General features: G+C 39.7%; 1 protein-coding gene across 11 annotated transcripts in view; it reads right to left on the reverse strand.

Moving 5' to 3' along the window:
- The window catches only part of DLG2 (discs large MAGUK scaffold protein 2), a 2,300,776-nt gene that overhangs the window by 606,922 nt on the left and 1,680,019 nt on the right, over positions 1-13,835 (reverse strand). For all 11 annotated transcript variants that reach the window (XM_075548681.1, XM_075548686.1, XM_075548690.1 and 8 more), the window contains one exon: positions 1,503-1,672. In XM_075548681.1, coding sequence (XP_075404796.1) covers positions 1,503-1,672 — 170 coding nt within the window. The remainder of the gene's footprint in view (positions 1-1,502; positions 1,673-13,835) is intronic.

Consider the following 13,835-nt stretch of genomic DNA (forward strand, 5'->3'; position numbering starts at 1 on the left):
GAATCAGGTCAATTCAGTTCAACCTTCACATAGAGAGGTCATCCGAGAAGGTTAAGATAATTGTTTGGGATAGAGAGAGGGGCTCTCAACTGAGACAGACTGATAGATTTTTCTCAAAGGACAGGATGATCTGGGGACTTATTAGGAAGAAGTCATAAGAAAATAGAATACAGTAAACTACAGAGTCCAGATTCTAAGCTAAGCACATGGTCTCTATCTTATGTTGCTCATCATGAGGTAACCTTCAGTTAAGTACTTTGACATGCATATTATCACCTAATTCTCACATAACCTGGGTGTTCTAAAAGGTTTGCAGTCTTAGCTACTGACTGAAAGGTTGGTGGTCTGAATTTCCTGAGAGGCGCTTCAGAAAAAAAGACATAGACATCTACTTACAAAATATCAAACATTAAATATCCTACGGGGCATAGTTTTTTTCTGATACACACGAGGCTACCAGGAGTCAAATTCCACTTGATGAGAACGATGTTTGGCTTGCCTGTGCCAACCCTATGGGGTCCACACTACCATAATGATCCTCAATTATCAGTGAGGGAGTTGACACAAAAGTTGAGCCTCCCATATAAACTAGGTCACTCTACTACTAGGAAGTGAACTATGCTTTTAGATGTATTTCTGAGCCTATGCCCCTGTGGTCTTAAATACCAAGCCTTCGTGCCTCCCAGAGAAGAAGGTGCACCTACTAGTTTTTAATTGCACATGACATTAGGTTTAAACAGAATTTCAGGGGAAGAGAAAGGCTCCACTAAAGGAGTAGAATGACTATCCAACCATTCTCTTCTAAAAGATTTAAAATAATATTAAGTTCATGGTTAGATTTTTGTAAAACAGTTAAAAGAAGATTAAGTCAATATTAAATGTCATCACTCTGAAGAACAGGGCACACATGAATATTCTAAAAATTAGTATAATGACTCATCTCATTGTATAATTGATCAGAGTAAACTTCAAGTGCCTCAGGGACCTGATAATACTTCAAAAAATAACAAATTTGAACTTATACTACTTCAAATGTAAAAGATTATGCAGTACTTGTTGGGTGTAATATGTAAGGTTATCATAAAACTAAAACAAATCCCAACAGTACTGTAAAAATGTTATTATCTCAGGATAGATTATTTTAATTATTCTTGTTTCTACTACTCATGCTAAAAGAGAAGGCTCGCAATCTGGAACTGAAATATTTTAAAGTATGAACACATATGCAAGTCACGATGAGCCAGCAAGATGAAAAATTTATAAAAGAATACAAATGGTTGCTGCCATTGTTTATAATAATATTTCTAAGCAATTCTGGCCTTTCCTCCTAGTCACATTTAAAGTGAAACTACTATGAAAACTATTACTGCAGGATTTCAATCTCTCAGTAACCACCAAGTGTTGAAAGGTTAGAAACTAAACTGCCCTGTAGATGGGCTGTAACACACACTTTAGCCAAATAGCTTGTCACGGATAGTGAGTGGCGTGCATGTTTTCATTACCTTTAGGCCCTTTGAACAATTTGATTTCCACAACCGTCTCCAAAATGGGTCGTCTTCTACGCACATACAGTCGAACAATGGATCCTGCTTCTTTGAGGGCTTCCACTGCCTTACTGTGGGAAACCTCGGACACGTCCACTTCATTCACCCGCAAGATACAGTCATTGACCCTACAAGCAAGGAAAGGAGGCAAGCGTCAGCACTGGCTCGGTGGATTTCTTAAAGCCATTTATTGTGATATAATCATTTGCTTAGATTGCAGGGAAGCAAAGATGAAAAGAAACTAAAAGTATTTAAATTTCAAAGTACTGCAAATGAAGGAAATCAAGGCCACCATAAAATCCTTAGATATTCCTAAAATGACCAAGTTCCTGGTCTACGTCAGTTTCATCATGATTGTTATTGGTTTAACTAAGGGTTGGAATCTTCAGCGACTGTCCAGACTTAACAACTTATAGAGTACATACAAACAACAAACGTTTACTTGTAGCTCAGTTCTTAATCACTTTATTAGTTTACTAACTATAAAAGTAATACCAAAATATATTAGAAAATTAAAAATACATAACAATGTAGAATTTTTTTAAATGTATATTATCCCTACCACTAACTTGTTAACTTCAGGCAAATTATTTTCCAGTTTCATCCCTGCCTTTCCACCTTCAAAATTCTCACAATATTGTAAGTACTGAAGTTAATTATTTAATACATTCAAATGCCTTTCAGACAATTCTTGGCCCTAGAAATAAACTTTGCTATGGCAAATTCTGTGTCAAACTTTGCTATTTTCCCATGGGAAAAATCATTTGACTTTTCCATAAATCTTTCTGAGCAATTTACAATGTGTTAGAGTTTAAATTCGAAGACACCTGGTTTGTGGAAAGTTAACATTTATACTGGGAAATCTTAACATTTAGAGCAGCGGTTCTCAACCTGTGAGTCATGACCTCTTTGGGAATCAAATGACCCTTTCACAGGGGTTGCCCAATTCATAACAGTAGCAAAAGGACAGTGATGAAGTAGCAATGAAAATAATTTTATGGTTGGGGGTCACCACCACCTGAGGAACTGTATGAAAGGGTCGTAGCATTAGGAAGGTTGAGACCAGTGCTATAGAGCCTTGACTTGAGCTTAGTCTCCCTCTGAATTCATTCTGACTGCTAACCAAAAAAGGCTGCAACTTTGCCCTCAGGTAGTATGTTGGAAAGTAAATTATATCAACTCCTGGGTCAGTCCACAGAGGGGTGGTCTAAATTTCAGGGGTCTTGTCTGGGCACACTCTTCAAGATTTATAAATCAAATGGAAGTTTGGGGTATCAGTAGATAGGACTCCAGGATGACCAGTCATGAGCTATACTCCAACCATCCAGTAGTTAATTGGTCAAAAGCCCCTAAATCCAATTCTGTAAGCCTTTTCAACCTGCAGTTACTTATGCATCCCAATCACAGTCTTTCCCCTGCTTCTGCAGAGCTGGCTGAGACAGTGAGGAAACAACCTGCTACCTACCATGATTTTGTGACAATTTCCTTTGTTTCTTATAATTTATAATTAACTCCATGTCTAATCCTTTGGACACCATTATGACCTTGTGCTGACAGGTTTTCCTCCTCTTATGCAAATGTGTCTTTGCCTTGATTTTGTCTAGTGTATGCAAAAGCTGGGCAATAAGTAAGGAAAACTGGAGAAGAATTGATGTGTTTGAGTCACATTGACTCTACAGTAGACTTTCAATACATACAAGAGGTTGTGTCTTGGAAGCAAGGGTGGTGAGACTTCATCTCTCATACTTTAAGCACGCTCTCAGGAGGAGCAAGCGTCTGGAGAACATTACAATTAGTAAAGTGAGGGTCACAGGAAAGGAGAATGACCATCAGTTAGGTGTACTGACACAGTGGCTACAACAATGGGCTCAAACATAAAAATCCTGAGGAGGGAACAGGATTGAGCAGTGTTTTATTCTGATGTAGATGGAGTTAATGGTGTTGGAATTGATTCGGCATCACCTCACACCATCACAGGGGGTCTCTTAGAAAATTGTTTGAATTGGAGATGGCTTTTCCCCTAAAAATAATTACGTGGGCATGAAATTCAAATATATAATTTTATATTCTTGGTACCAAAAAAAGCAAAACAAAATGACTAAAATATGGAATTTAAGACTCAAAATATTTCCTTGACTTTACATATTCATTCTAGTTTCCCCATTTCAGTTCACGATACTGCTTAGACTAACAGATGAGGGGTGCTGGAAGTGAGCTTACTTGACACGGGTCTTCTACCCAGATTTTTTGTAATTCCCAATCAGTGTGCAAGTGGGTGGGACCATGCAAAAAACCTAGAGAACTCTAACCAGGGACTGGTCAGTTTTGCATTTCTACTGGGTATAAAAGTGAGCCATTCTCCTCTTTTTTTTTTATTACATTTTATTAGGGACTCATACAACTCTTATCACAATCCATACATATACACACATCAATTGTATAAAGCACATCCATACATTCCCTACCCCAATCATTCTCAAAGCATTTGCTCCCCACTTAAGCCCTTTGCATCAGGCCCTCTTTTTTCCCCCTCCCTCCCCGCTCCTCCCTCCCTCATGTGCCCTTGGTAATTTATACATTGTTATTTTGTCATATCTTGCCCTATCCAGAGTCTCCCTTCCCCCCCCTTCTCTGCCGCCCCTCTCCCAGGAAGGAGGTCACATGTGGATCCTTGTAATCAGTTCCCCCTGTCCAATCCATTCACCCTCCACTCTCCCAGCATCGCCCCTCACACCCTTGGTCCTGAAGGTATCATCCACCCTGGATTCCCTGTGCCTCCAGCCCTCATATGTACTAGTGTACAGCCTCTGTCCTATCCAGCCCTGCAAGGTAGAATTCGGATCATGGTAGTTGGGGGAGGAAGCATCCAGGGGAGAAAAAAAAAAGAAAATGATTAGGGAAAAGAATGTACAGATGTGCTTTATATCATTGATGTATGTATATGTATGGACTGTGATAAGAGTTGTATGAGCCCCAAATAAATTGTTTTTTTTTTTTAAAGTGAGCCATTTCAGACACAGGGAATCCCATGACCATAAAAAAAACGGCCACCAGAGACATGTTCGTCTTATCCCTTGGCTGAAGTGGCAGAAGCACTGGATACTGCAGCACCCCACACCATGTGACAGAGTAGTGTGCTTCCTGGCCCACCGATGAGCAAAGCTGAATGGAAATCTCTGAGTCAACATTGACTTGATGGGAGTGAGTTTTTGAGTAAAACTCTCATAATAGCTTTTATCAGTAAAAAGTACAGGCTTTATAATATTTTTGATCCACTGTATTTGAAAGCCTTCTACACATAGATTTCCTCCACTTTCCACCAAAGTATGAAGTTGATGGTGTTATCCTTGTATTGCTTAGCATGTATTGCTTACCATTTCAGATGTGTGTGCCATATTCATCTGCAAGATGGGATCAAAATTACCCTCTCAGTAAAAAAATTATATATTTTCTCAAAGTCTCATTTATTTGGAAGTTCTGACACATTTTCTTTATAGAAAACATTTCATATATTTAAAAAGAGGATATTTCATTACTAATATGTATCTAAATACTCACAAATAAACTGTTATTTATACTGATCCATGAAATATTCTGGGCCATGAATAGGATCATACATATGCAAATCATACCTTTGTGTGTGTGTTTACAAATACTTATATTTGGGGCATTATGATTCTCCAATTCCCCATATTTTATCTATTGAATTAGCAATTAAAATTGAAGCTGTTGCAATGAAACTGACCATAACCTTTATTAGATTGACTTATTATTTGGAAATTACATGTACTAATATAATTATTAAGTGGGTTTAGCATACATGCATATCTAAACCACAAAATTATCATGGTCAGCTTTTTTAGGATTATTTAAAAATTTTAAATAGTTTTGTTAGAGATATTTCACAGATAATTCACTTCAACAATTAGGTCATATCATAAAGAGCTGCATAATAAGCTCCACAGTCAGTTCCCACACACTCTCTTCCTTCCTGTACCCACTGATACAAGATTCCCATTCGACCTCTCACATCCTCCCCACACCCTCAATAAACCATTAACACCATCATTATGTCTATCGGCCCAACCATCCTGAAGTTCATATGCTGTGAAACATTAAAAACCAAAACAAAATTTTAAAAACCCTAACAACAACAACAACAACAAAAGAGACCAGAAAAAAAGTCTCAACAGGGAAAAAGCAGAAAACATAAAACACTGGAACATATCAATACTTCTTTGTTCTATGCTTAAGAAATAATTTAAAACAATACACATGGATAAAATCTACTCCTTCACAGGGAGTGAAATATCTTGTTATAAAATGCATTGGGGGTTCATAAATATCTAAAGGATGTTAGTTAACTCTTTACAAAATGAACACCAAATCCTGTCATTCTTAAAAATTAAAACTCTTCCTGTTCATTACACATAAAAAAAATAAGAAAGAGCAAAGTTTCAGTTCTGATTTTGTCAGCAGAAAGACTTTGGGTATTTATAAACACTTTTCTGCTTTGTGAGTCTTCCAAATGTTCTATAATGGGTATCTACAGGTAGCGATATACAGTGGACACATACCACAGGAAAGAACAGAGGGATAGATGGCAGAGCCTTGGGCACACTCAACTTCACCTGAAGTCTAGTTCCAGCTTGAATCTCATGTATCATGTGATTTCAGGCATCTCAAAGCCTTAGTTAATTCATTTTAAAATGGAGATGAGATTTTTGTGTGGATTAAATGTGATAATTTGTGAAACACTTAGCATAATATCTCAGAAGTTGTAAACATCAATAAATAGTGATAATTATTGTTGTGAAAAATAGACTGGAATCATCTGCATGAGAAAGACAGTAAGGTTTTATGGTGGAAGAAATAGTACAGGTAGAGACAAGCACTAAACTACAATCAGGTGCTGAAATGATTTTGGAATTTTGCATAAAAACAGGAAAAAAAGAAATGCATGAAACTTTGGAGAGGAAAAATGGAAAAAAGATGATTGATTCCAGTAAGTTTTGTTTGATGAAGTGCTATATAACTGCTTTCATTTTGCCCTTGACTCACAACCAAGAAAATTTTCAGTTCTGATCAAAACTACATGTAGATATGAAGAAGTCTTCATGAAAGTTTTTGTAAATTAGCACCCTTCAAAGAGTTACCATCAACTCATGTTAATCTGCGCCTTACCCATTCCAGAGCCTCTCCACCACACTCATGCTCCCTCAAGCGCAGACTCAGGGTCAGTTTTAGGGTACAAGGTCTGAACTTAAGTTTGTCGCAGTTATTGGTTACCGACAGGTGCCCCTAAATTGGCTTACCCTTTAGTGTCTTCACTCAGTTCTACTCTTTACTCAAGTAGACACTTAGTTACAGACCAAAGGGCCGTAACCATGGACAACCTAGATCAATATGTGCTGTGCTGGATGAGATGCAACCATGCCTCGTCAAAGGGCAAACACCAGCTGGTGAAATTGCACCATGCAGCTAAAGACGACAATAAATCATTTTCCAAAATCAGGGTCTGTTCAAAAGGAAGACTCAGACCCAGAGTTTGCGTGTACTCTTAGGAAACCTGGTGGTGCAGCGGGGATGAGTTGAGCTTCTAAGTGGAAAGATCAGCAGTTTGAAACCACCGGCTGCTGCTCCACGAAAGAGATGGGGCTTTCTAGTCCTGTCAACCATTCATGTCTTGCAAACTCACAGAGACAGTCCCACCCTGTCCAATAGGATCATTAAGAATCTGGATAGACCAGGTGGCCGTGACAGTGTTCTTATGGAACCAAGTGGCCTGGGGGTGCTGTTGGGCTGCTAACCACAGGTTGACAGAAAGGATGAGGCTCTCTGCTCCCCAAAAGATTTACCGCCTCACAAACCCTCTCTAGGTTCACTGTTAGTTTTAATTGACTCAGTGGCAGTGAGTTTCACTTATTATGAAATCAGGAGATCTCTGAAGACTAATGTATACAAAAAAGGTCTTATTTTTTCCTTTGCTTCCCAGAGTCACCAAAGATAAGTTAAGAACACATAGTACAAGCTTAAAGCTTCTCCTTTTTTTTTTTTAAAGCCGGGTGCTCTTGGATAGCAGAGAAGAAAACACGCACGCGGAGATGGACACTGAGTTGAAATGGATATTTTCAAGTCATTACGATCTTTTCTAAAGCTACTCCAGTGTGTCTACTCTTCCTGCTCTTTCTCATAAACCACAAGAACATATTCGCTGTCTTTAAAGTGCAGTGTCTGTTAAAGGTCCCTTCTTATTGGTACTTTTTATGTTAAGAATAATATTGGACTTATTAAATGCTATCTGTTCATTAAAATTAAGAATAAGCAATGAAATCAGAATTCAGGAACTTTTAGGAAAGAAAAGGGATAAATATTTTGGAAGTAACTGTATCTTGTAAGAGCCAGTATAGTAATATATTGAAGCTGCTCTTCAACAAACATCCGTATGATTATCATGAACTAAGATACAAGTTTTTCAAGTTTATAAAATTTAGTATGGACTACTTTCCAAATTTGGACAGTGTTATAGACTGAATTGATGTGGTAAAATGTCACTCCTGTATCTGTGGTGATAATGCCACCCGGGAATGCTTTTCTTCTCCTGTGTCAATGATCCAGTGTTAGAAGCAGATGTGTCTTCAGTCAATCTCTCTTGAAATATGAAAGGGCAGATTAAGCAAGCAGCAAAACTGGTTGAGATGGGGAAAGAGAGATGCTAAGTCACATGAAGATGCCTGAAGAATAGAAGCTCAAAGGACACAAGGAATGACCTTCCCCGAGAGAAATCCTTCCCCTAGAGAAATTCTTACCCTAGAATTGTTAGGTCTCTTTTGGGGGAGAAATATACCTCGGTCCTTGGCTTTGCATGAGAAAGAATACACACCGCAGGCTGGTTCGTGATGCATGTGAGTCTTACAAAGGTTAGAAGCAGTTTCAGGTTTTACAGTAAATGGAACACAGACCAGAGTCGCAGCTGAACTGCTTGGGAGGACCTGGGAGAGTGAGCCCAAGAGAAAAACGTCTGGCTCTCTCAGGCCCCGCCCCCTCCTGGCTGGGAGGAGTGGTCGACGGGACTGGTTAACCCCATTGGCTGATTCAAGTCCACCTGGTCTGGATGGGGTCCCACCCAGGCTTACCAGCTTCCTGTCTCAAAGACCTGAATGCCTGCCTGCCCCCCAGCCTTAAGCAGCTTCCCACTTCCTGTCATGGGGGAGGGAGGCTCTGGCATGTAGAGGGACAATCCTTCATTCTGCCTCTGGCTCCAAAAACAAGGTGACCAGACGTCCTGATTTTGAACAATTTGTCCCGCATCCTGCGGCATTTAAAAAAAAGTCCCGATTTTTGGAAAGAATGCACAAGTTCAGGTATACGGTTTTCGGCTGCCATGTGGCTATTATACCAGGATATGAGTTTTATCAATTGTGTCCTGCTTTACCAATGTTAAAATCTGGTCACCTTATCAAACAGAACCAGCCCCTTGAATGAAGACTTCCAGCCCGCTGAACTGTGAGAAAAAAAATTTATGATCCTTTAAACCCTCCACTTGTGATATTTCTATCAGCACTAGCTAGCTAAGCTACGCAGTCTCCATTTTAGGAAATGCAAATAAGACCCCGAGATTCAGAAGTTATGTCTTTAGCAAAGAAACACAAATGGGGGCGCTTATTATTGGGGCCATTTTCTTCCACTTTAGGAAATGAGAAATGCCCGTTGGTAAGAAGATAAGGAAGAAATCAGAGTATGGAACGAAGAAAGGGTTTTAAACAAAGAAGATTTCCCTGGCTTCAGCACGTCAGTCCTAGTCTTCCTGAGGGTGTGGCTACCTTATGAATTTTGAATTGGAGAAGGTACTCTAGTATCCTAATTAACAGCCCTTTCAACTAACTTATGCTCATGTAGATCTGTTATCAGTGCAGTTTTCAACACACTTTGTCACCAGAAGGTTTACATTTTGTTCCCTTTAGTTCTGTTTCTATTTAGTTTTTATCTCTATTTCCTTCAATTCAAGCTTAGCTTATCTTCTGGAAAGACATCCCTCACCCAAATGGCTGGTTCAGGGCCCTTCACTTGGCAGTCAGAACATAACATTAACAATTACCAAACTTAGCAAATAAAAAATACATCTAATTGAATTTGACCTTCAGATAAAAAACAATAATTATTCAGAAATGAATACTTTTATAAGTATGTTCTATACCAGGGATTGGTAAACTGAGGCTCAAGCCATATGCAGCTCGTTAGGTATGTATATGTGGCTCTGAATAAAATTGAAAAAAAAGATATTCAGATAATAGTGATTTCATTTTTTGGTAAATATATATTTATGGATCTTGAATGATTTTTAAATTGTGCGAGGGTCAGGAATGTCTCCTCCATCTCCAAAGTTTGCAGACTCTTGTTCTATACTTATACAGGGTGTTTGTGGCATACTTATACATGGTGTGCTGGATTAATAAAAAATATTTATAAAAAACTGACTCTCCCAAATTGTGGTCTTCAGCTTTTTTCACATGACATAACTTGTGAGACATAGAAGATGCATATAATACATGCTATGTACATACTTTTAAATCTAAATAGAAACACCGAGGGGGCAGATCTTTCTCCATTTTATAGCAGAAACTGAGCTCAAAGAGGTTGATACTGGTCCCAGTTCCAGTATCTTTTGACTGCTTTTGCTGTGAAGCAGGATTTGGGATCCAGCAGTGAAAGGCGTCCTCACCTTTACTCTTAGTAGGAATTTCCTTGCCCAAGGTCTCTTTTCTTTTCATCTTCATTTGGCATTAGTTTTTCCATCTCTTCAAAGAATGCTATTGGAATGTAGATCAGGAAGTACTGCATTATAGTTCTAGAACACTTTGGGGAATACTGATATTTTCATAATATTAAGACTTCTTATCCATGAGCCTGACATATTTTCCATCTGTAGGTCTCTTTGGTTTCTTGTAGTAGTGCTTTATCATTTTCTTTGTGTGGGTTTTGTTTCTTTTGATTTAAAAAAATAAGCTTGAGACCCATTTTACAACTGATTCCAACTGTTGACCATCAGTATAATGACTCAGTATATTGAAAGACAGCAACGAAACCCAAACCAAACCTCTGTGCTCAAGTTGACTGGTCACAGTGACGGGATTTCTGAGGTGGTCATCTTTATGGGAGCAGAACCCCCAATTGTTGGGTTTGAAGAGCCCACTTGCAGTTAGCAGTCCAATGCTTACTGGCTATTGCTCCTTAGATGGAAGTAAATGCAAGTCAAATAATTAGACCAACAATTCTCAAACTCTGGCAGGCAGAAGGCTGGCTGAACTACAGATTACTGTTTCAGTTGGTGAGTGTTTTGTGTTTTTAACAACGTTCCATGTGGTGCTGAGAATGCTTGTCCAGGAGCCTACTTGGGAAACCATTTCTTAGATTTAGAAGGTCATTCTACTTGGTTTAAGGAGCCCTTTTGATAGAGTGGGCTAACGTTGAACTTATAACCACAAGATCAGCAGTTCACACTCACCAGCTGCTCCATAGGAAAAAGCTTAGGAAACCCTAAGGAGCATTCAATTCTTCCCGATGGGGACACTGAGTTGAAAACGACTCATTACCAGTGGAATTAATTTGGGTTTACTCCCCTAACATGTGTTTTATTACAAATGAACTGAAGTACAGAATTTTATCAAGACCCACTACACTATGACTGGCATCCTGAATTTGAAACCAGTCCCCTCAATGCCGACGTTTTCCCTTCCTTTCAATGGCATCTCTCAGAAATTCTGGATCAGAAGCCCACAGCTGCCACAATGTCGAGCTGGGTAAGTGGCTTCTATTTTTCCGGCCCTCATTTTATACCTGAGCCTCTCTTCCCTGCTCTTTCCTTCCACAAAGGCCAGTTGATAGCCGTTTCATTCTGGATTTGAAAAATTGGGCCCTGCTCTTGGTTTTATGATGCATGGATGCTATCTCCTACGGTGAATGCACTGTTTTTCTCTCTCCATTTGCCACTTCATTTCCTTTGTATAAAATGCTTGCAGGAGTCTCTGCAGCTGTCATCTGGGAAAGATCACAGCTTTCCACAATGGGGGAAGAAAGTGTTATTTCAGCGCCAGTGTAAGGTCTTTCGGCAATTTCCCAGGAAAGCAGAGAGGTCAGTGGCAAATCCCCAGCTAGGCGCCTTGATGAGGGAGACATGGAAAAAGGCACTGGATGGGGACATTGAAGGGAGGAGGTCCTAGGACTGAAGGTTAATTAGCCTGCTTATTTCAGTGCTCTGTCCATGGATGAGACCATATGCCAGTTTTCATGGAAGGAGAGTCTGTACCTCCCAGTTGTGTTAATGCATACATTCGGAGCTGGTTTTCCCAATGCCAGGTTAACTAGTAATCCCAGTTTTTCCTGACACACAAGCCAAGCTTCAACTTCTTAAAGTAACACTTTTTCTCCCAACTTCTCTCCCCTGACTAAAGATTATATATATGTAAAATCAAACTGCTTCACTTATATTTCCATTCCCAAAATTGTGCACAGAGTTAACATTTAAGCAAGAATGATGAGTAACACTGGGAGGGCCTCAAAAAATGCCCTGCATTTTAATACTTTTCAACCTGTCTCCGGTCCAACCAAGCCACTGTCCTGAGTACACAACACTTTCCTCCCTGCCTCTGCATTTGATTTCATTGGCTCCCAGATGTTTATCCAAAGCCAGACCCATTCAAGGACAAGTTCACACTCCAGAGCCCCATGAAATGTTTCTAAACCACTCAAGTTCTCATTGCCCAAAGGATGCCTGATGTGCAGATATATGGTAGAGTCTCACTTAAAACAACAAAAATATAGATATATTTAGGACTCTCACATAGACCTTAAGACAGGGGTTCTACATGTTATAAAATTTATTTTAAAATACTGTAGTTGATTTGCTATTTCCCCAATGCTAATATATACCAAACACAGACATTGATGTGGAGTCACACTAATGACATTTATCACATATGATTTTCATTTCAGCTCCATTTGGCGTCATACTGTAGGCTGCAATTCCTGAGCTTCGTCTGCAAGTGCTTCGCTTCACGTCCTCCTCCCTTTAAGCAAGGAAGGTCATGTCACCTGCACATCACAAGTTGCTAATAAGTCTTCTTCCAATCCTGATGCCACATTCTCCCTCATATAAGCTTCTCTGATTGTTTGCTCAGATTGAATAAGTATGGTGAGAAGATACAACCCGGACATACACCTTTTCTGATTTTAAACCATGTAGCATTCCCTTGTTCTGTTCACCCAACTGCCTCTTGATCCATGTACACTTTCCACATGAAAACAATCAAGTGTTCTGGAATTTCCATTCTTCTCAAGATTATTCATAGTGTATTATTGTCCACGTAGTCAAATGTCATTGGATAGTCAATGAAATACAAGTAAGCATCTTCCTGGTATTCTCTGCTGTGAGCCAAGACTCATCTGGCATCAGTAATGATATCCCTCATTTCTTGTCTTCTTCTGAATCTGAGGTGAACTTCTGGGAGCTTGCTGTCAATGCACTACTGCAACTGTTGTCAGACTTCACTTGTGTGTGGTATCAATGATATCCCTCTATTTGGAATGGATACAAATATGGCTCTCTTCTAGTCAGTTGGTCAAGTAGGTGCGTTCCAAATTTCCTGGCATAGATGAGTGGTACGTCCAGTGCTTCTTCAGCTTTCTGAAACATTTCAAAGGGTATTCCACATCAATTCCTGGAGCCTTGTTTTTGGCTAACACCTTCGGTGCAGTTTGAATTTCCCACCACTTGTCTGTCAGTTTGTCCTACTGTGGTGGTTTGTGTGTTGCTGGAAGCTATGTCACTGATATTTTAAATGCCAGCAGAGTCGCCCAAAGTGAATTTCCAAACTAAGACCAGACAATGAAGAACTTGCCTCACGAACTTCAGAGGAAGAAGCAGATTAAAATTTACGAATAGCTCCCTGGGGGTATGGTAGGCTATGAGAGAGGAAAAAAACACACTTCCATCAAAGCCATTCCTTAGCATGTAAGAGCCATTTGGGAAACACAGATCCCAATGATCGGTCTGAGTTGCAGGAGGCTGCTAAGAGCAGATGTACCGGAGACTGTGACACAGAAACAACAAAGCTGTGCCCAGGCTACCGAGGACCTTCTCATCTGGCCCCACATTATGGGACTATCGGATACAGCAACAGGGTGGCTACCTTCCTGGATTACAGAGGCAGAAGCCAAGAAACCACGTGGCCGAGAGGATGAGGAAAACACACACACACACACACACACACACAGAGAGAGAGAGAGAATCCA

The sequence above is a fragment of the Tenrec ecaudatus genome, chromosome 4 (genome assembly GCF_050624435.1).
Source record: "Tenrec ecaudatus isolate mTenEca1 chromosome 4, mTenEca1.hap1, whole genome shotgun sequence".
Taxonomy (NCBI): domain Eukaryota; kingdom Metazoa; phylum Chordata; class Mammalia; order Afrosoricida; family Tenrecidae; genus Tenrec; species Tenrec ecaudatus.